This window comes from Eublepharis macularius, chromosome 11 (genome assembly GCF_028583425.1).
Source record: "Eublepharis macularius isolate TG4126 chromosome 11, MPM_Emac_v1.0, whole genome shotgun sequence".
In the NCBI taxonomy this organism is placed as follows: domain Eukaryota; kingdom Metazoa; phylum Chordata; class Lepidosauria; order Squamata; family Eublepharidae; genus Eublepharis; species Eublepharis macularius.
Window position 1 is genome coordinate 15,169,041 of NC_072800.1, and position 21,241 is coordinate 15,190,281.

The following is a 21,241-nucleotide window of genomic DNA, read 5'->3' on the forward strand; positions in this document are numbered from 1 at the left end:
CTTTATAGATGATCAGCAGGTGAATTGCTGAAATGCTGTTATGTAAGATTTTTGTTTTTATTGTTATTTCTGTATTTTGTTTTTGTTGTAACATGCCCTAAGCCCGCTTGCGGGGAGGGCAGGCCCACACATTCAACAAATAATAATTTAATTACAACTGTTCAAAACAGCCCAGTCCCAGCTCCCTAATTGCAAAGGAGCAGGCTGTTATAAAATTGTTCTGTAATAATGTGCAGAAAGTCCTGGAGATTTCAGGACGGAACCTGGGTGGTGGGGGGAGGATACGGTTGCCAACTCCGGGGTGGGAAATTCCTGGAGATTTGGGCGTAGAGTCTAGGGAGGGCAAGGTTTGGGGAGGGGAGGCACCTCAATGAGATCTAACACCACGGCGTCCACCTTCTGGTCTTGCCACCTCCAGATGGCAGCTGGAGATCTCCCGGAATCACAGCTGTCAAGAGATCAGTCCTCAGGGAGAAAGTGTCTGCTTTGGAGGCATTACACCCTGCTGAGGTCCCTCTCCTCCCTAGGCTCTGCCCCAAATCTCCAGAAATTGCCCAGCCCTGAGCTGGCAACCCTACCCCCTCCCAAAGCAGCCATTTCCTCCAGGGCAACTGATCTGCCCCGCCGTGGTAGAGTCTCATGCCATAGAACCCGTCCTCTATCTTTTGCGGTTTTCTCCAGGGGGAATGATCACTGTGGCCTGAAGATGTTGGGATTCCGGGAGATCTCCAGCCACCCCGGGAGATCTCCAGCCACCCCCTGGAGGCTGGCAACCCACCCCATTCCTAGGGCTGCCAGCCTCCAGGTTGTAGCTGGAGATCTCCTGGAATGACAACTGGAGAAAATGGCAGCTCTGAAGGGCGAACTTTATGGCATTATACCTAGGGTTGCCAGCTCCAAGTTGGGAAATTCCTGGAGTTCTGGTGGGTAAAACCTGGAAAAAGTGGGGTTTGGGGAGGGAAAGGGCCTTGGCCTGGCATAATTCCATAGAGTTCACCCCCCCCCCCCAAAGCAGCCATTTTCTGCAGATGAACTGATCTCTGTGGCCTGGAGACCAGTTGTAATTCCGGGAGATCTCCAGCCACTACCTGGAGGCTGGTAACCCTAATTATACCCCACAGAGGCCCCTCCCCTGCCTAACCCCCACCGTTTCCAGACCCCGCCTCCAAAATCTCCCGGAATTTCCCAACCTGGACCTGGCAACCCACCCCATTCCTCTCACAGACGTTGAAACTGCCGGGGGGGGGCGGCGGTGAGCATTAAAGGGACCGTGACGGGGAGGGCAACGGCGGTTCCTGACAGGGAACGAAAACAACGGCAGGAGGGGAAGGGGCGCCTCACCGGCCCGCCTCGCCCCGCCTCGCCTCGCCCGCGCTGCGGCCGCCCTTCCCCGCGGCTCCTCCTCGGCCTGGCGCCGCCTCCGGTGCGCAGCGAGAGCGCGCGGGCCGTTGCCATGGCAGCGCGGGTTGTTCGCTGTTGCCGCCGCGCGCCTCTGGGGTCCTTTTCGGCCGGCGGGAGCGGAGCGAGCCGCGCTGGGCCTCGGGGAGCGGCGCGGCGCTGCGGTTCTCCCCCTCGGGGGAAAGCAGGGCCAGAAGGGGGAGGGTTCTTTCCACGCCAGGACCCTGCGAAGCCGGCCAGGCCGCGGGAAGGGGTTGCCATCCTCCAGGCGGGGTGGAGATCGATTCCCACAGAGAAAAATGCCTGCTTCGGAGGGTGATTGCTCTGGTATTACACCCTGCGGAGGTCTCTCTCGCTTCCCAGGCTCTGTCTCATATCTCCAGGAATTGCTCCAGGAATTGCCCAAGTTGGGAAATTCATGGAGATTTGGGGAGTGAAACCTGGAGAAAGAGGGGTTTGGGGAGGGAAAGGACCTTGGCGTGGCATCATTCCATAGAGTCCCCCCCCCCAAAGTAGCCATTTTCTCCAGGTGAACTGATCTCTGTGGCTTGGAGACTAGTTATAATTCTGGGAGATCTCCAGCCAGTACCTGGAGACTGGCAACCCTACCCCTTCTAAAGCAGCCATTAGCCCCAGGGCAACTGATCTGCCCAGCCACCACCTGCAGAACAGCCAACCTCATTGGAGATGAATGCCATTGAGCTTGCCCTCTAAAGGTGCCATTTTCTCCAGGGGGGCTGATCTCTGTGGCCTGGAGATCAGCTGGGATCCCGGGAGAGGTGAAAGGTCATCAGTTCCATTCTCAACAAGTCCAAGAGAAGTTGTAATAAAGGGAGCAGTCCTTGGAGAGATGCAGTCATAGGCTGGACAAAGATTAAGAACTGGAAGTGCAATCCAGACTGGCCAGTTGCAGTGGCGATGAGACAGCCCGGGACTGGAGAGGTGTCAGTTTGACCCGTCTTTCTTACCCAGGTGGTCACCGTTAACCTTGCTTGATTGTTTTGGAATATTTTGGAATATGAAATGCAATTCTTGCTTACCATGAAGTAAGGGGTCCACAAATTCAGCTGCCAGGGCTCATCTTAGATTTAATTCTGAGGGCTGCTTCCTCCCATTCCCAGAACAAAGGGAGAGACTCAGAATCCTTGTCGTGTTGTAGACAACTCAGAGAAGGAAGGGCCCCATTTCTCTTTGTATGGCAATCCTGCCTCTTTCTGAATCTCCTGGCGTATGTTATGGGTTTCATCTCTCACTTGGCACTAGGCTTTGTGGGGGTGGTGGTTCAGAAGCAGCCACAGGGACCTGTGCTCCTTCAGAGCAAGTGAGAGGTGGACAAGAGGGATGGTTGGTGGGGACTGCAGATAACGGGTGGCCAAGATGTCTAGGCAAAATCTGTGGATCGCTTACTGGAAGATGTCCTGCTTTGGGGCAGGCATTGGCATGGCAATACACAATATTTTGAAGATACTTACAATGTTACCTCAGTGCCTCACTAACATTATTCTCCAGTTTTTCAAAAGTCACTAATACTATATTTTTAAAAATGGACTTATTTCCGTTATCTTCTAATAACAGAATGGCTCAATATATCTGCAGCTGGAACAGCGTACAGTGCCTTCTGACATGACCCAAAATTAAATGGCTAAAAATACGTCTGTCTTTTCCATGCCGCCCCCCTCCCCCCCCCCAGGGACTAAAGGAAGAAATTGAGCAGGAGGGAACATTCTTGGGCCAGTTTGTGTTCAACGCTGAAGGAGATTTAGTCCAGACTTTCCATCCAAAGGTATGCTGAGCAGGATGGGAAAGAATCGGACAATTCCCAGTCAATGGAGGTAGGATGACCAAAGCTAAGATAGGTTTAGGAGGAGGGTGATTTGTGCAGGAGGGGTCCATCAGTGGCTCTTAGCCGTGGTGACTGAAGGAGCCTCCACTAGAGAGGCAGCAAACCTCTCAGTACCAGTGCTGGGGTGGCGGGAGGGGGAGGCCTCGCCCTCCCGGCCCTGCTTGTTGGCCCTCCGGGGCAAATGGCTGGCAGCTGTGTGAGACTGGAGGCTGGATTAGACGGCTCAGTGGCCTGATCCAACTGAAAAGGTTTCCTCTTTTCCTTTCAGGTTAAATCTTCTGAATTGATAGGCTACGTGAAACTGAAAGTGCTCAGCAACTGGGGTCACCTGAACTACACCTGCATCTATCGCTTCAGGGTACATGGAGAGCCGGAGAAGATCTAAGCTAATCCTAAACTCTGTTTAAGAATGCAGTGTTAATGCACAAGCAATGCCATCAGCCTTCATTGTTAAAGGTCATAATAGTTACAGATTATAAATTGTTTCGCTAATAAGTTAGGAACCATAGACTTCACCATTATGTTGCCTTACATATTATCTGTTGCTTTAAATATGTACTCCTATATACTACCTGCGCTTCATGTTATTTAAGGTCAGTCCTAGAATTGATTATGTTCTGTTTCAGCAATTCTTCAACCCTGTATTGGATTCTTGCTAATGCTAGGTCTTTGTAAACTTGTATTCATTTACCGTATGACATTATGGAAATGTTCTTGACACTGTATGGAAATGCCTGCTGTTGTCCTTGCTACTGATTGTACTAATCTCATACTGTGTAATCCGCCTTGCGTCTCAGTGAGAAAGGTGGACTATAAATGACACAAATAAATAAAAAGAAAACATGAGATGTGTGCAATTCATTTGCTGCTTCTCTAGCAGTTCTTTGGAAGTTTTTCTTACACCTCAGTAAACACTATTTCAAAAAGAGTTTCTGCGTGCCTAAATGATACCACTCTGCAATATTGTAATTCATGGATCTGTATTATATGCTGGAATTATTTTGTGCATCAAGGACACGTCTCAGGCACTGTGCGCTCGACAGCCCACTGGCGGTCTGCTCCGTATACTGCCAGCCAGTGAAACTTGCCCGGGATTGCAGACTAATTCCCCCAACCACAAGAGTGTTCTACAAAGGAGGCTGAAGTGCTTTTGAACATTCAGAAATTGGCGCGTTCCTGTTCTTCAGTCCATGTGGCGATTTCTGTCATTTTATTTAGGCTGGGGTGGAATTTCTGCTCTGGAGGGAAGGCTGAGCACTGAAAAAGCAGCAAGGAGAACAAAGACTGCCAACTCTGGGTTGGGAAATTCCTGGAGATTTGGGGGGGAAGCCTAGAGAGAAGGGGGTTGAGGAGGGACCTCAGCTGGGATAGGATTCGCTAAAGTCCACCCCCCCCCCCCCAGAGCTGCCATTTTCTCCTGGAGAACAAATCTCTGCTGCCTGGATCCCAGTTCCAATTCTGGGAGATCTCCACGCCCACCCTAATTTGGGCACTCCGGGAGAGTGCCAGCATTGCAGCCAGCCTTGCTCGCTTCCCGCCCCGAGGCGCTTGCAGCACCCTCCCCTCCAGCCCCGGCTGCCTTGCCCGTCTGCGCCGCCTGCTGGCCAGCCCTGCAACACCGCGGCGGCCCGCTGCAAGAACAAGCGGCTCTGGCGGCGGCGTCGAAGCTCGGCCCCGACAACAAGGAGGCTGCGGAGCTGCAAGCAGATCTACACTTGCGGTTCTCCATCGACGCCGGGGAGAGCCGCCGATCAGCCGCCGTAGGGCGCATGGGCAGGGCCGAGCGGCGCGACGGCTCCGGCCCCGCATTTCGTAGGGAGGCAGTCCAATGGAAGCCGGAAGTGCGGGACGTAGCGCCTGGCTCCCCTCCGCCGCGGCCTCCCCGCCGCCGTTCTTCTTTGGGGCGCCGGCGCTGCCTCTACCATGCGCTTCAGAGCCAAGATCGCGGACATCGGGTGCCTCAACCACTTCACCCGTGCGTAGCGCTGGAGGGGATTCCTGGCTGGAGGAGGAAGGGCCGGAGGCAGGAGGGAAGAGGGGAGCCAGTCCGGGGGCCTCCCTTTCTCTAGTCCTCACCTGGGGCATCGTTTTCGCCTAAGGTTGCCAACCTCCAGGTGGAGCCTGGAGATCTCCGGGAGTTACAACTGATCTCCAGCCCAGACGAAATGCCTGCTGTGGGGGTGGGGGAGACACTTTCTGGCATTGTAGCCTGCTGAGGGCCCTCCCCCATTTCTTTTTTATTATTATTAATTTTTTTTTCCTGAAAGCGCAGGAGTTCTGTCTTTTCCTGCTGAATTTCTCCTGTGTGCTCCATGGGTTTGATAGACACAGGCAGGGGGTCCTTTGAGGAAGACATTTCTGTTTCAGGGAGATGCAAATCTATTTTTTTCACCCCAAAATTATTTACGTGAGCGGATATCGTCAAAAGGAGCACACATTTTAGTAATATTTGCAGAAGGTTATGTTTTGATTTTTTTGCATCTGCCCCATAACTGCAAGGCAGATCACCCCACTTGTTTATGTGGTAGGAAATTCCGAGGATACGTTTTTCTACAGGATCCATTGCAACGGCTAAGCCCATAGGCTAAGTGGAGCAATTTCTGTAGGTTTTCGCTTGTCTCTTGCCTTTAAACTAAGTTTAATAGTAAAACTCTGCCATTGACAAGAACAGTAGTGTGTCTACAATAATTATTCCTCATTGCTTGGTGTGTTGTGAGTCTGGGCCTTGTAGCAGGGGGTTGTCTAAGGCTCCAGAAGGGATCGCACAACTTCTGTAGAAATGCTACTTCAAGTGATCCTAAATTATCTACAGAAAGGTGGTTACAGCAAACAGCAAAATGACTTTTTCCTTAGAAATCTTGCCGAAAAAGAAAGAAAATGTGTACCAAAAAGGGATGTTTGTTGGCTCAATATAGGGTCGCCAGCTCCAGATTGGAAATTCCTGGAGATTTTGGAAGATCAGAGTTCGGGGTGGGACCTCAGTGGGGCATAACGTCCTCCCTCCAAAGCAGCCATTTTGGGCAGGTGAGCTGATTGTGGTAGATTGGAAATCAGTCGTCATCCTGAGAGATCTCCAGGCCCTGCCTGGGGGTTGGAAACCTCAGCTCAATGCTGTGCTGCTTCGGAAAAGCACAGTAATCTTTTGCTTCCCCCTTGTTTGGACCTTCCTTGGAGCAACCCCGCACGTTCCCATTTCAGCTGTCTTAACAGCACCTCTTGGGAGAAGGGTTTTCCCACAGTTACACTTTGTGAATGAAGACCTCTTCAGAGGTTACTTTACAACTTCTTCTTCTCTTGGTAGGGATGATCAACACCATTGCCAAGCTCACCAAGACATGCACCCTCCGCCTCACGGTGGACAAGCTTTACTTCATCCTCAGTGACAAAGTGGCTAATGGAGGCGTTGGCATGTGGTGCGAGCTCAGCCAGGTGAGAGCCACGGGGAAGGGAGCCCGTGCTGAAGATCCAGAGGAGTTAGCCGTGTTAGTCTGAAGTAGCAAAATCGAAAAGAGTCCAGTAGCACCTTTAAGACTAACCAACTTTACTGTAGCATAAGCTTTCGAGAATCACAGTTCTCTTCATCAGATGCATCAGACAAAGTGAGCTTATGCTACAATAAAATTGGTTAGTCTTAAAGGTGCTACTGGACTCTTTTCAATTGTGCTGAAGATGGCGGCCTGCAGTGAAGTTCTTTTGGAGGGCCGGTATTACTGCTGTGGATGGAAAGGGCTGAGGCTGAGAGAAGAACCAATGGCCTGAGGGGGCACCTGTGGCAGGTGACCAGACACCAATACCTCGGAATGCAAATGACTTTTTAAGTGGTTTATTGTCCTTAAGCATGTAGGTCATTGTCCTTGTTTCATAGCAAGATACTTGATGCAATCCAGGCAAGGGGCAGGAGATTCTGATCCCACTGAAAGCAGATTTATGGGCCGTTACCTTTACCTGGAGGAGCCCCATGGTGCAGAGTGGTAAGCTGCAGTACTGCAGCCCAAGCTCTGCTCACGACCTGAGTTCGATCCTGGCGGACGTCGGGTTCAGATAGCCCGCTCATGGTTGACTCAGCCTTCCATCCTTCCGAGGTCGGTAAAATGAGTACCCAGTTTCCTGGGGGTAAAGCGTAGATGACTGGGGAAGGCAACGGCAAACCACCCCGCAACAAAAGTCTGCCAAGAAAACGTCGTGATGCAACTTCCCCCCATGGGTCAGCAATGACTCGGTGCTTGCACAGGGGACTACCTTTACCTGCCTTTACCTGGAGGTAATGCTTTGTAGAGGAAAGGAGGAAATGATGCCACAGAACCAGGACCTTGATGCCTATGTCATGAGGCCCTCTCCTCCTCTGTTGTTCTAGGGGAACTTCTTCGATGAGTTCCAGATGGAGGGGGTAGCCGCTGAACACAACGAGATCTATTTGGAGCTGACACCCGAAAACCTCTCCAGAGCCTTAAAAACAGCCCAGAACGCCAAGGCTGTGAAAATCAAGTTGACTAACAAGAATTGCCCCTGCCTCACTGTAGCTGTGGAATTGGTAAGGAGGATTACGACGGTTGTTTCCCCTCTGTCTGGAGATCAGGGGGCGGGGCCACGGTGATTGTTCTCCTTTGCTATCTCTTCTCGTGATTCTCTGCAATTGGTTGTACTTGTAGCAGTAGCCATCTTCTAGAGATAAAACTGATCTGTGATGAATTGGATCACAAAACAGAGATTGGCGTCATCGGAAGTAGAGCGGCAGGTGTGGGTGTCGCGATGAAGTCTTCTTCACTGCAACGTTGCGTTTTGCTGACCTTTGCCCTTCTCTGTAGCCCTCTTTGTCGAGCAGCAGCCGCGTCGTGACCCACGACATTCCAGTGGGAGTAATCCCCAGAAAACTCTGGAAGGACTTCAGGGAGCCAGCGGTGCCAGATTTTGATGTGAGTTTTTAAAATTTCTTTACGATAAAATATTTTTCAATGCATTTTCAGTGGGGTGAGGGGATCACCTCAAATGGCAGTAATTCTTTTTTTTTTCCTGTACCCTTTTTCTCTGGAATCTGAGAGCCAAGCTACAAGTGACGCCTGACACAGGTTGGACACTTGTTAGCTTCCCTCTAGTTTTGATGGGAAATGTAGGCATCCTGGTCTTACAGTGTGGCTCTCCATTACAGCTGCAAGACCAGGATGCCTACATTTCCCATCAAAACTTGAGGGAAGCTGACAAGTGTCCAACCTGTGTCAGGTGCAGGGCTCATTTCTAGGGGGAACGCGCAGAAACACAGTTCCGACAGTTCCCCAAAGAGGTCACATGTCAGATGGCTTTGCCCACCTGACTCGGATATTTTGGGCCCATTTTGTCCTGTATTGGGGCAGAAACGGCCCGGATCAGGCCTCTGATGGATGGTGGATCACTCTCCTGCTCAGCAGCGGCCCGATCCTGACCATTTTGGGCCCCTTTGGGGGCATTTTCAGCCCCTTTTTGCCATTTTGGGCCCAATTTCAGCCCTGAATGGCCAGGATTGGGTCCAAAACAGCCAGGATAGGTGATGTCAGGGGGTGTGGCATATACAAGTCAGTTATGCTAATGACACACTTCCAGTGATGGCAAGGGGCATGGCATATGCTAATGAGTTATGCTAATGAGTTCCTCCGGCTCTTTTTCTACGAAATGATCTCTGGTTAGAATGCCATAATGGGCACCCTTGCAGGGTTGTTGTGATCAGAATAGAAGTGTTTTAGGACCTGTACCATACTATCAGTTCCTGGCCGAACACGTGTAGTAAGCCCACTGATTGCAGCATGCATGTTCATGCAGTTATGTATAATGACACATGGCAAGGGCGTGGCATGCTAATGAGTTATATTAATGAGTTCCTTCAGCTCTTTTTCTATGAAATGACCCCTGGTCAGGCATCACTTGTAGCTTGGCTCTGAGCTCCAACAGACAAAAGGAAGTCTTACTTCACACAAATCATAATTGACTTGTGAAACTCATTACCACAAGGTGTGGTGACAGCCACTGGCTGGATGGATTTAAAAGAGGGTTGGACAGAATGATGTTGAAGCAGGAGAACGGACTGCACTACTGCAGTCTGCAGGTATAGGATTCCACTCTTGAAGGACTGTTCACACAAAGTCACCGCCATGCCAGCGGAAGACTAGTGCAGCAGGGAGAAAACTACCCCCTTTCTTTGCTTACTATGTCAGTCTTTGGCAGGGAGTTCTTCATATGGAAGAATGTTCCAAAGGGACCCTCCCCATTCCTTTTGACCACCACTGATGTGCATAAATCAGATCACATTTAAGTTTGAGAAGTCATTCCTTTTGCTTCAGGGGGTTGCTGGTGCTGCTAAAGGAAGGAGACCCAGGAGGGAAAACGCAACACAGGCAAGGTAGCTGGGAGGGAGAGACGGAAGCGGGGGTGAGGGGAAACAAGGGATATGGGGAAATGAGGGCAAGCGGAGACCGTATAGACAGTGAGTGCAGGGATGAGATTTCCCTTCCCTTGCAAGTCCCTGCATCTAAGCAGCAAAGTTGACTCTTTTTGTGTTTCTTGGACCGAATTTCTGAACTTTGAATATGCTGAGAGATTGCATCCTTCCATCTCTGTTTGAAGCAGGGTGTCAAAAGATCATTGGTTGGTCAGCATGTTGCTTATATAGGTATGCTGGCTCGGATATATCTTTTGATCTCCGCTTTTCTACTATTTGAATTCCTGCTTCTAGTTATCAGTAAAATCAGGGCTTTTTTTCAGCTGGAACGTGGTGGAATGGAGTTCCGGAATCGCTTGAAAATGGTCACATGGCTGGTGGCCCCGCCCCCTGATCTCCAGACAGCGGCACGGAGGGCAATCTCAACTCCCCTCTGTCTGGCGATCAGGGGGCGGGGCCACCAGCCATGTGACCATTTTCTCCGAGGGCAACCCACTGAGTTCCACCACCTCTTTTCCCAGAAAAAAAACCCTGAGTAAAATTGACTCTAAATTTTCATTCTTACGAAAAATCTCAGCATGAACGGATGGTTCTCTTTGAGATCCACAGGTTCACCATTTGGAAAAATATGTCTCCCACTTGCACCCCCCAGATAACGGGTGTCTAGGACTACCATGCATATAATAAATCGGCTTTCTTGGCCAAGTATTGGCAGCGTTTATTTTACAAATGTACTTTATCCTCCCTGGACTCTATAAAGTGGTCTTGCAAAGGTTTCTGAAATAGCTTTCGGTTCCTTCAGTGCTAGAGGCTGTCCAACCACTAACATCGTGGAATCGGTTTGCAAATCAATTCATCTTTGCCGTTTTCAATGTGGCTGATCTGATTTTGTAGGTCAGCATTTACTTACCAGTCCTGAAGACCATGAAGAATATTGTGGAGAGGATGAAGAACCTCAGCGACTCTATTGTGAGTTAGGTATTTCTGGATGCATGGGGAGGGCTGGCCACCTTTCTGAAGGCGAGTTTCTGCTTGATGCAGCAGATTTCAGCCCTTCCTGTCATGGACGAGGTGTTGCGGCACCTCTTGAAAATGGTCACATGGCCAGTGGTCCCGCCCCCTGATCTCCAGACAGAGGGGAGTTTAGATTGTCCTCCGCACCCTCCGGGCAATCTAAACTCCCCTCTGTCTGGAGGTCAGGGGGCGGGGCCACCAGCCATGCGACCATTTTCACCGAGGGCGATTTAAACTTTTAAAAACTCCCCCCTTGTTCCAGCTGACCCAAACTGACGTCATTGTGCGGTCCTGAGTTCCACCACTGAGTACCACCCCCTCTTTTCCCAGAAAAAAAGCCCTGGGTAGTGCCCTTGGCACCTCAAATCAGAGCCAGTGTGATGTAGCGGTTGCAGTGTTGGATCTGGGAGACCCTGGTTCAATTCCTCCCTCTGCCGTGAAGCTAGTTTCAGGTGGGTCGCAATGTTGGTCTTTAGTAGAAGAGCAAGGTTTGGGTCCAGTAGCAGGTTAGAGACCAATAAGATTTCCAGGGTGTGAGGTGTCGAGAGTTGGCATTCCCTTAAGGACCCCTTCCTTTTCCCACCCCTCGTATCTGGCAAAGGGAGCTCTGACTCTCGAAAGCTCAAATCCTGGACATCCAGCTGGTCGTCAAGGTGCTAGTGGACCTGACTCTCCCTCTGCCATGGAAGCCTGCTGGGTGACCTTGGGCCAGTCACGCACCTACCTTACAGGGTTGTTGTCAAGATAAAATGGAGAGGACAATGATATAAGCCGCTCTGGGTCCCCAACTGGGTCGAAAGATGGGCTATTAACCAAGTGAATAAATAAATTGTGGCTAGTTAGTAGCTATCAAGGCCCACTACGCTTGGGATCTGGTCCTGCCCTTCCCCAGCTCCCCCTCCCCTGGGGAATCTAGCAGGCTCTGCTTTGACGACCCAGATCAACATTCACACATGCGCTGCTTTTCCTTTATTTTCTCTTTCACAGTTGTCAGTTTATTAAACACAGCTAGGTGGTCTGTATATTTGTGCTATGTATTCATGTTCTATGTAATCATGTAGCATTTTAGATTTTTGATAATGACAGATGCCTACAGGTGACGTTGCACTGGTTGATTTCTAGGTGGTCTGGAATTACAGCTGCCACCTTTTTTACACACACACCCAACCATCCACCCCGCTCCTGCGTTGTTAACAGCGACGTGATCTGCAGACGTTAGCAGGAGGGGGTTTGTCTCTGTGCTGAAACATTTCCTATCTGTGAGTCAAATGATTGCGGGTGACACATGAGCAGGCCTGTCAGGCTATGGATGACAGGATATGGTAGACAGGTCTCTGTACCATTGCAACAAGAAGTCCAAGCTCTTGGTTAAATGGTTTTATTCAGAAGTCCAATCTTTGTCCATAGAATACTAAGAGGCAAAAGCCCATCGAAGCAGTACATGCTTCCTTGATAGGAATAGAAACTTGAAGAAAGTACAACTCTAAATACCCACTCGCTTCCCCCCCTCCCACCTGGACCACAGGTTCGCGTGTGGAATAGTTTGGGAATGCATGAGAGTAAAATGTAACATTTCAGACAGTACAAGGTCACTTCTGTGAGCTTCAAAGGAAAGAGAGAACACTGCTGTGTTCTCAGGCTGCTAGAGAAACGAAAGTGACGGTTAGAGCATTTGCAAAATGAAATCAAGGTACAGCATTAGCAATGGTTCAACACATGGAACAATGGCTTGGATGTAGGGGTACAGACATGACAAGGCCTGTGTTGGTTCTTTTGCCACTTGGTCAGTTGGCAACCATATTGCACGAAAGGCGTTAGTATCCCGCAGGCTCTTGCATGAGTTATATTTTATTTATAGTTTTTAATCATCTCAACAGACACCCTGCCTTTGAGCCCAAACAGCTTCTGATGGGTTGTGTATTATGCATTCCATGGAGTTCTCTCTCTGTATCCATCTGTTTCTGTGTCTCTGGGCATAGTTTCAGAATCGAGGCTTTAAGGGTCCATTTCTTCCCACCTCTGTTTTTCAGACAACGGTGGGCTTGCAGAGGGTCCTTGCTGGTTGCTAAATATGACAATTGTTGTAAGTTCAAGTTCAAGTTAGCCTTTACTGGCATATATCAACAATTCAAGTTACCCACTTACAAAAAAAGAAAAAGTTAAAAGGATACTACGTTACAAATACATAAATGCAATTATAGCTTATTTCTGTGATATCCTTTGACACAACTTCAAAGCGGAATGGAGAAACTTGGCCACCTTCTCGGTGACATCAGGAAAGGAATCGTTCAACAGACTTTGAGCAAGTCGGAGCAATTCATTATACTAGCTAGAACTGGTTGAATGTGTGCAGCAGTGTCGGCACAGTCGTGGTGCACGCAGTAGCTGTCCCTCCTTCACATAGGAACCTGCATAGATAGAAGCCTCTCGTTGACCGTAGCAGCTCTGTGCTCTGATGGCTGCTTTGGGCAGAGTTCCTGTTCCAGCTCTCTGAGTGGGCAGCCTTGCAGCCGTTGTTCACCTGCTCTCCCTCCTCCTGTGGAGCGAACTGAGTTCCTGCAGGGGCTGTTTCTGACACTTCTAGGTCAGCCAGACTCAAATGTTCTGAGCTTCTCTACTACTGGGATTGGAGCAGTAATCTGGTACCATGTGTATATCCACTGATACTCAGACGTTGCCTACTCAGAATTAGGTAGCTTTGGTCATGTTACAGTTTTTCAGTTGCAATTCTTTTACATAAATTGGGGGCAGTAATGGAGCAAGATTCAAGTCCAGTTGTACCTTAGACCAACTAGATTTCCAGGGTATGAGCTGGAAGCTCCCCAGGTCACACACAAGGAGTGGAAAAAGGTAGGATTCTTTATACTCCGGGCAGAGGGCGGGAGGGGTATTGCAAAACTGAGCATCAGGAAGCTAGCTATAATACATGTAATCAGAGCAGGGGCGCAAAGTGCTTGCCCTCTAAAGGTGCCATTTTATCCAGGGGGGCTGATCTCTGTGGCCTGGAGATCAGCTGGGATCCCCGGAGATCTCTGGCCAGTTTGGAGTGAAAGGTCATCAGTTCCGTTCTCAACAAGCCCAAGAGAAGTTGTGATAAAGGGAGCAGTCCTTAGAGGTCACATGTCAGATGGCTTTGCCCACCTGACTCGGCTATTTTGGGCCCATTTTGTCCTGTATTGGGGCAGAAACGGCCCGGATCAGGCCTCTGATGGATGGTGGATCACTCTCCTGCTCAGCAGCGGCCCGATCCTGACCATTTTGGGCCCCTTTTGGGGCATTTTCAGCCCCTTTTTGCCATTTTGGGCCCAATTTCAGCCCTGAATGGCCAGGATTGGGTCCAAAACAGCCAGGATAGGTGATGTCAGGGGGTGTGGCATATACAAGTCAGTTATGCTAATGACACACTTCCAGTGATGGCAAGGGGCATGGCATATGCTAATGAGTTATGCTAATGAGTTCCTCCGGCTCTTTTTCTACGAAATGATCTCTGGTTAGAATGCCATAATGGGCACCCTTGCAGGGTTGTTGTGATCAGAATAGAAGTGTTTTAGGACCTGTACCATACTATCAGTTCCTGGCCGAACACGTGTAGTAAGCCCACTGATTGCAGCATGCATGTTCATGCAGTTATGTATAATGACACATGGCAAGGGCGTGACATATGCTAATGAGTTATATTAATGAGTTCCTTCAGCTCTTTTTCTATGAAATGACCCCTGGTCAGGCATCACTTGTAGCTTGGCTCTGAGCTCCAACAGACAAAAGGAAGTCTTACTTCACACAAATCATAATTGACTTGTGAATTCATTATACTAGCTAGAACAGATTTTAAATATGTTTGATGTATGCCAGTGTACAATTGACAATGCAGTTGTTGTACTTCCCTCGTAGGTAATGGAAGCAAATCTAAATGGTGACATGAACTTGAAAATAGAAACTGAACTCGTGTCTGTCACAACTCATTTTAAAGAACTTGGGAATCCTCCCTGGGGTAGGTTTTTCTTTCCTTTTTCAGAGAAGATGTAATAACACAGGTTTAACTGGGTGGCACACAGGGAAATAAACACTTTAAACCATTCGGATTGTTTCAGAAATGATTTGCAGCAATTCTTATGATTGTAAATGAGAGCTTAGCTGGGTTTCTCTGTAATAGTTTTTCTTGTCCATTGTTAAAGTGTAGGAGGAGGAAATGATTGAATACCATTGTAATTTCAAATAAAATGCTGGAAAGAACAGATATCTCTAGTTTGGCACTGGCAGCAGGCAGGGCACTAGTTCCAAGTGTTTCAAATGATGCTTTACAACTTTTCAGGAATGCTGCTTGAATGTGTGCAGCAGTGTCGGCATAGTCGTGGTGCACGCAGTAGCTGTCCCTCCTTCACATAGGAACCTGCATAGATAGAAGCCTCTCGTTGACCGTAGCAGCTCTGTGCTCTGATGGCTGCTTTGGGCAGAGTTCCTGTTCCAGCTCTCTGAGTGGGCAGCCTTGCAGCCGTTGTTCACCTGCTCTCCCTCCTCCTGTGGAGCGAACTGTGTTCCTGCAGGGGCTGTTTCTGACACTTCTAGGTCAGCCAGACTCAAATGTTCTGAGCTTCTCTACTACTGGGATTGGAGCAGTAATCTGGTACCATGTGTATATCCACTGATACTCAGACGTTGCCTACTCAGAATTAGGTAGCTTTGGTCATGTTACAGTTTTTCAGTTGCAATTCTTTTACATAAATTGGGGGCAGTAATGGAGCAAGATTCAAGTCCAGTTGTACCTTAGACCAACTAGATTTCCAGGGTATGAGCTGGAAGCTCCCCAGGTCACACACAAGGAGTGGAAAAAGGTAGGATTCTTTATACTCCGGGCAGAGGGCGGGAGGGGTATTGCAAAACTGAGCATCAGGAAGCTAGCTATAATACATGTAATCAGAGCAGGGGCGCAAAGTGCAGAAAATTAGCATCTGTAGTGGGAGAAAACCCTACGTCCCAGTTCAACTTTGGGGGTGTCCTTTGATCTGAACTTGAAAATAAACTCAGTCTTAGCAATCTGGTGCAGTAATTTCACCTTGAAGTTTCTCTGTTTGGGGTCTGCAACTTTTTATGTCAGCAATGGAATGTCCTGGATGGTTAGAATCAGGGCTCATTTTGAGGGGAAATGCGCAGGAACGCAGTTCCAGCAGTTCACCAAAGAGGTCACAATTTGGGCCCATTTCAGCCTAGATTGGGGCAGAAGTGGCCTGGATTGGGCCTCTGACGGGTGGTGGATCACTCTCCCGCTCAGCAGCGGCCCGATCCTGACCATTTTGGGCCCCTTTTGGGGCATTTTCAGCCCCTTTTTGCCATTTTGGGCCCAATTTCAGCCCTGAATGGCCAGGATTGGGTCCAAAACAGCCAGGATAGGTGATGTCAGGGGGTGTGGCATATGCAAATCAGTTATGCTAATGACACATTTCCGGTAATGGCAGGGGCGTGGCATATGCTAATGAGTTATGCTAATGAATTCCTCCAGCTCTTTTTCTACGAAATGACCCCTGGCTAGAATGCCATAATGGGCACCCTTGCAGAGTTGTTGTGATCAGAATAGAAGTGTTTTAGGACCTATACCATACTATCAGCTCCTGGCCGAACACGTGTAGTAAGTCCACTGATTGCAGCATGCGTGTTCGTGCAGTTATGTATAACTGATCTTGAAAGTGTGTTCTGCAGTCGGCAGAAAGTTCTCTTTTTTGTGAATTTGTAGTATCGGAGAATGGATCTCAAGGCTCTACTCAAGAGAGGGATCCTGAGAGCATGGTGGAGGCGCGCATCGACATCAAGAAGCTTCTGCAGTTGCTTGCAGGGCAGCAGGTGAACCCCACAAAAGCCCTGTGCAGTGAGTGTTCGTTTTTGGCTTATTCTTTCAAATGAGTTATTTGCTGCTCTCGAGAGCGGCGTGCAGACCGCGCATCGTGGGACCTTCTGGGGAGGTCTTGCCCTCTCCGTTCTGTATGAGCACGTCCCAAAGTTATCTTGTGTGAATGTGTTTAGCCTGTCTTTAAAAAAAAAAATTAAACAAAACATATAACGGACGGAATATGTGACATCAAGGAAAACCAGCAAAGGAAAAGATTGACAATACCACTGTAATAAATGGGAGGCAAATACCCGTGTTCCGACTATTGGGGGTGTTGAATCAGTTCTTAGCCCCATCAGAGATACAATTGATGTCATGCTCTCAAACAGAAGTCCAGTCCCGAGGGTGTACATTAGATGGAATAATCTCATTCTCAGCAAAATATTGCCGTATCGGTCTCCAGGTACTTACAAAACTGTTGCTTCCATCATCACAGAAGTGAGAATTTAGGCCATCAGCGATCTTTCCCATCACAAATTTGTGTCCATGATTTATCAAACCATAGCTCTAGAGTTGGTGCTTCCTTGGCTTTCCGGGTAGAGGCTATGGCGAACCTTGCCACTGCTAATAAGATAGAGATCATATCCCTCTTACCCTTACTCGGGGAGAAGTCAGGCCACAAATCTAGCAGGGCAAGATCCCGGGTAGGATGGATAACCTGACTTGCTATCCTACCAGTCCGGCTAAGACATCTTGCCCGAAACCCTGGGTGATGGGACAATCCCACCAGCAGTGTTGGAATGTGCCAACATGGTCACATCTCTTCCAACACAACGGACAAAGACCTTTGTTTATCTTATGTAGCCTAGAAAGTGTGTAGTACCACCTGGTGTGCATCTTAAAAGCTTGAAGTTGAATATGAAAAATCTTTGAGGAATAGCCTGCCTTTCGTACAGTTCCTGATTTCAATACCTTTGTGTTCCTAGGATTTCAACTGTTGGTTTAGAGGTCGCTTTGGATTTCTAAATCCCTTAATGAGTTTGAGGGAACCAGGTTGGATGGAACAGTTCTAATTTGGAATGTAACAGTAATGAAGTGTTTCCAGGCAGTTCTAGTCTCTACTAGAGCAAGTTAGGTGTAGTGGTTAAGAGTGCAGGACTCTAATCTGGAGAGCCGGGTTTGATTCCCCACTCCTCCACTTGAAGCCAGCTGGGTGACCTTGGGCTAGTCACAGTTCTCTGGAGCTCTCTCAGCCCCACCCACCTCACAGGGTGTTTTGTTGTGGGGATAATAGTAACATACTTTGTAAACCTCTCTGAGTGGGTATTAAGTTGTCCTGAAGGGTGGTATATAAATTGAATGTTGTTATTGTTATTACTACTACTACTACTTAGTGTAGGGATGCATCTTCCAGTCAAGGAGACTTGCCTGCTTGCATGAGCATCCTGGCTACTTGTAGACTGGACTACTGCACTGGGATCCCTGATAGGTTGCCTGAAGAATTCTCAGAGAACAACAAAACAATGGCACTTCCCGTACTGTAACAGTAAAACTAAAGAGAACCCTCACGGGAAGGAACAACAATTACAAATTAATAAACAACTCTATTATAAGTGCCCAAAGGGCCATATGTATTTCTTATATAAATCAATCAGTGGGATGACCAAATACAATTTATACAATGATTCTTCCTTAAACTTGAAAAATACAAAGGTCCAAACAAAATGTGTCCTGTGTCTTCTTTAAATAAAGTAGCATTCATGCACAGCTATGTCCACACATGGTAAGGGAATCCACGGCTGCACACCCAATCTGGGGCCGGCTGAAAAGCTCAGATTTCGTATAGAATCTTCCTCAGGGGCGTGGCCAAATGCTGCAAAACAAACATCTTACATACTATACCATAGAGGTTCCTCTTATCCAGCATTTCAGAGTTAGCAGCACTTGGAGACTGACTCTCGTGTAGTAGTTCTTTGTGTTACACAGGGCAATAAACAGAGTAATTTACTGCAGAAGGAAGCCTGTTGAGAACTTTATAACCATTAGGGCTTAATACTGATTACTTTGAGTTGTTTCCTTTGATGTGTAGTTTGAGTGTCCCTTTAAGACAAAGTCAAGCCATTGGGGGTAGCTCAATATAAACGTTCCTTGCTTATTGCAATGGCGTGTTTTAGAAGATACAGCCGCCCTGCTAAAAGAAGATACAGCTGCTCAGGTCCAGGAGTGAATAATTGATACAGTGTTTAAGGGTCTACCACACAGGTTTGTTGTTGATATCTGCTGACAATTGTATATTATGATGAATTTGTATAAATTGGATGTCATGTAAAATTGCTTATGGTATAGTATGTAAGATGTTTGTTTTGCAGCATTTGGCCACGCCCCTGAGGAAGATTCTATACGAAATCTGAGCTTTTCAGCCGGCCCCAGATTGGGTGTGCAGCCGTGGATTCCCTTACCATGTGTGGACATAGCTGTGCATGAATGCTACTTTATTTAAAGAAGACACAGGACACATTTTGTTTGGACCTTTGTATTTTTCAAGTTTAAGGAAGAATCATTGTATAAATTGTATTTGGTCATCCCACTGATTGATTTATATAAGAAATACATATGGCCCTTTGGGCACTTATAATAGAGTTGTTTATTAATTTGTAATTGTTGTTCCTTCCCGTGAGGGTTCTCTTTAGTTTTACTGAAGAATTCTCAGAAACATCAGCGGACCCAGAATGTGGTGGGCAGAATAGTATCTGGAGTTGGTTGGAGAGGATATACAACAGCTGCCATTAGAACATTAAGGGTCCCCTGTGTTGTGCCCGTGGGTGCCATAATGCCCACCTGCACCTTCCATCAGATGATTCTAGAATGTGGGTGGGGCCAAGTGGGACTCTTGCCCAGCAGGGATTCTAATTGGCCACTGAAAATCTGATTGGCTGTGCAAACTGCAATTACAGTGCTTCAGCAGCAGTTGCCACCATGGTCTTTGTTTTATTCTTTCTCTCCCCTCTTTCCCCGTGTATTTTTAATTGCCACTCTTCTCCCCTCTGCTTGGGCTTCCTCTCTGGGTGTGGTTGGCTCCACCTCCTGTGGCTGCCATTTTGTGGTTGCACCCTCTACCCCATGTCAGAAATCCAAAGTTCCCCACAGAATAGAGCCCAGTTAGTTCTGAGCAGAGTTTAAAATGCCGTGCTTGACCCCAAGAGTCCCATAAGTTCTGTTTTAAGGTACTTGAAGGAATGCCTTTCTCTTATATATTCCCTGGTAGGCTTTGAGGATATTAGTGGGGGGTTGTTCCAGCTTTTTGAAGAAGCTACAAGGGCTTCCTCTTTATAAGAAGACATTCCAGGCTTCTTTACTCTCCTCAGAGCAGGGGTGATTTCCTAGAAAAAGAGCTGGAGGAACTCATTAGCACAACTCATTAGCATAACCATTAGCATATGCCACACCCCTTGTCATCACCAGAAGTGTGTCATTGGCATAATTGATTTGCATAGGCATCACCTTTCCTGGCTGTTTTGGACCCAATCCTGGCCATTCAGGGCGGAAATTAGGCCCAAAATGGTCAAGATCGGGCCGCTGCTGAGTGGGAGAGTGATCCACCACCCGTCAGAGGCCCGATCCGGGCCATTTCTGCCCCAATCTAGGCTAAAACGGGCCCAAAATTGCTGAGAGTCAGGTGGGGTGGGCCACCTGTCATGTGACCTCTTTGGGGAACTGCCGGAACTGCGTTCCAGCACGTTCCATCTCGAAATGAGCCCTGCCTCAGAGTAATGCCCGGTCTGTGCCAGCCTTTGGTTTGACTGTCCTTATGTTTGGCTGCTGCTCTGTTCCATGTACGTAGTAATATAATAAACCTGATTTTAGGATGACCACATTTCACTCTGTCATAAATTACTCTGGATGCTTGCCTTGTTCTTTAGTTTGGGAAGGAAAGCTTCTCCTAGCTGACTGCTCAGGGACTGTAAGAAGATCATGACCTGGATCGGGGTGGGTGGGTGGGTGGGTGGGGGTCTGAGCCCCAAGCTGCTTGGATGCGGGCTGTGCCACCTCCCAGAGTAAAGCTGCTGGCTGCTGTTCAGGATCCACAACATGTGACGTTTCAGCCCCGGTGCCATCTTTTCAAACCATAATTTGTATTTTGCAGATATTGTCAGCAAGAGGATTGTTCACTTCATCCTGCTGCACGATGATGTGTCCCTCCAGTACTTCATTCCGGCCCTTGCGTGAATTGAGTAGCCGTCCCCAGTGCTGCTCTTCGTCATGCAAGCCTCCCTTCTCAAGATGCCAAGATAAGGAAGGAAGCAAAGGGCTTAGATGTTGGTAGTTGCTTTATAGTTTTATTAATCAGTTCCTCTGTTCAGAAGAATATTTTTTGAGCCTTGTTTCACTGTAAATACATCTGCGGGTATTTTTATTGAACTTTTATTAAAGAATTATTTGGAACTCTGGCTGCTCTTTTGTTACGAAGAAGAAAGAAACTGATTTTTTTTTAGTAAAGTTTAATTTCTCATAGCAGGGAGAAAATTCGTCTGTATCCTACTAGCTTTTCCACTAGCGAAAGAGGGAGAAAGGGGCCCCTTTTGACCCCCCCCCCCCAAGGTTTTCAAGGGATCATGGAACCCACAGGTGGGATGGTAACTGAGGGCCAAGCTACAAGTGACGAATGACACTTGAACGGCAAGTGTATTTCTCCCTGTTCACTTGCCCTCCACGCAATCCACTTGCCGTTCAAGTGTCATTCGTCACTTGTAGCTTGGCC

The 21,241-nt window shown here is 48.2% G+C and overlaps 1 protein-coding gene and 1 long non-coding RNA gene across 3 annotated transcripts; both read left to right on the forward strand.

Annotated features, from left to right (window-relative positions):
• Positions 1 to 1,518: 1,518 nt before the first annotated feature.
• On the forward strand, positions 1,519 to 4,054 carry LOC129337951 (uncharacterized). The gene is made up of 3 exons (XR_008597868.1): positions 1,519 to 2,370; positions 3,089 to 3,181; positions 3,510 to 4,054. It is a non-coding gene; the product is annotated as an uncharacterized LOC129337951 (long non-coding RNA).
• Positions 4,055 to 5,103: 1,049 nt separating this feature from the next.
• HUS1 (HUS1 checkpoint clamp component) lies at positions 5,104 to 20,907 on the forward strand. Of its 2 annotated transcripts, XM_054991669.1 has the most exons (8): positions 5,104 to 5,216; positions 6,543 to 6,670; positions 7,596 to 7,772; positions 8,047 to 8,154; positions 10,542 to 10,616; positions 14,553 to 14,652; positions 16,390 to 16,521; positions 20,627 to 20,907. In XM_054991669.1, exons 1-8 carry the CDS (start codon positions 5,165 to 5,167, stop codon positions 20,707 to 20,709), a joined length of 855 nt encoding a protein of 284 aa, XP_054847644.1. In that variant the 5' UTR covers positions 5,104 to 5,164; the 3' UTR covers positions 20,710 to 20,907. The 2 variants fall into 2 exon arrangements, with proteins under 2 accessions (XP_054847644.1, XP_054847645.1); XM_054991670.1 differs by lacking the exon at positions 16,390 to 16,521.
• The last annotated feature ends 334 nt before the right edge of the window (positions 20,908 to 21,241 follow it).

What these genes read in the sequence shown, in the direction of transcription:
- HUS1 (XM_054991669.1), top strand. Translation starts at nt 5,165, where the DNA reads ATGCGCTTCAGAGCCAAGATCGCGGACATCGGGTGCCTCAACCACTTC. An exon ending in AGAACCTCAGCGACTCTATT is followed by an intron (nt 10,617 to 14,552) that starts GTGAGTTAGGTA and finishes CTTCCCTCGTAG; the next exon opens with GTAATGGAAGCAAATCTAAA. An exon ending in CCCCACAAAAGCCCTGTGCA is followed by an intron (nt 16,522 to 20,626) that starts GTGAGTGTTCGT and finishes TGTATTTTGCAG; the next exon opens with ATATTGTCAGCAAGAGGATT.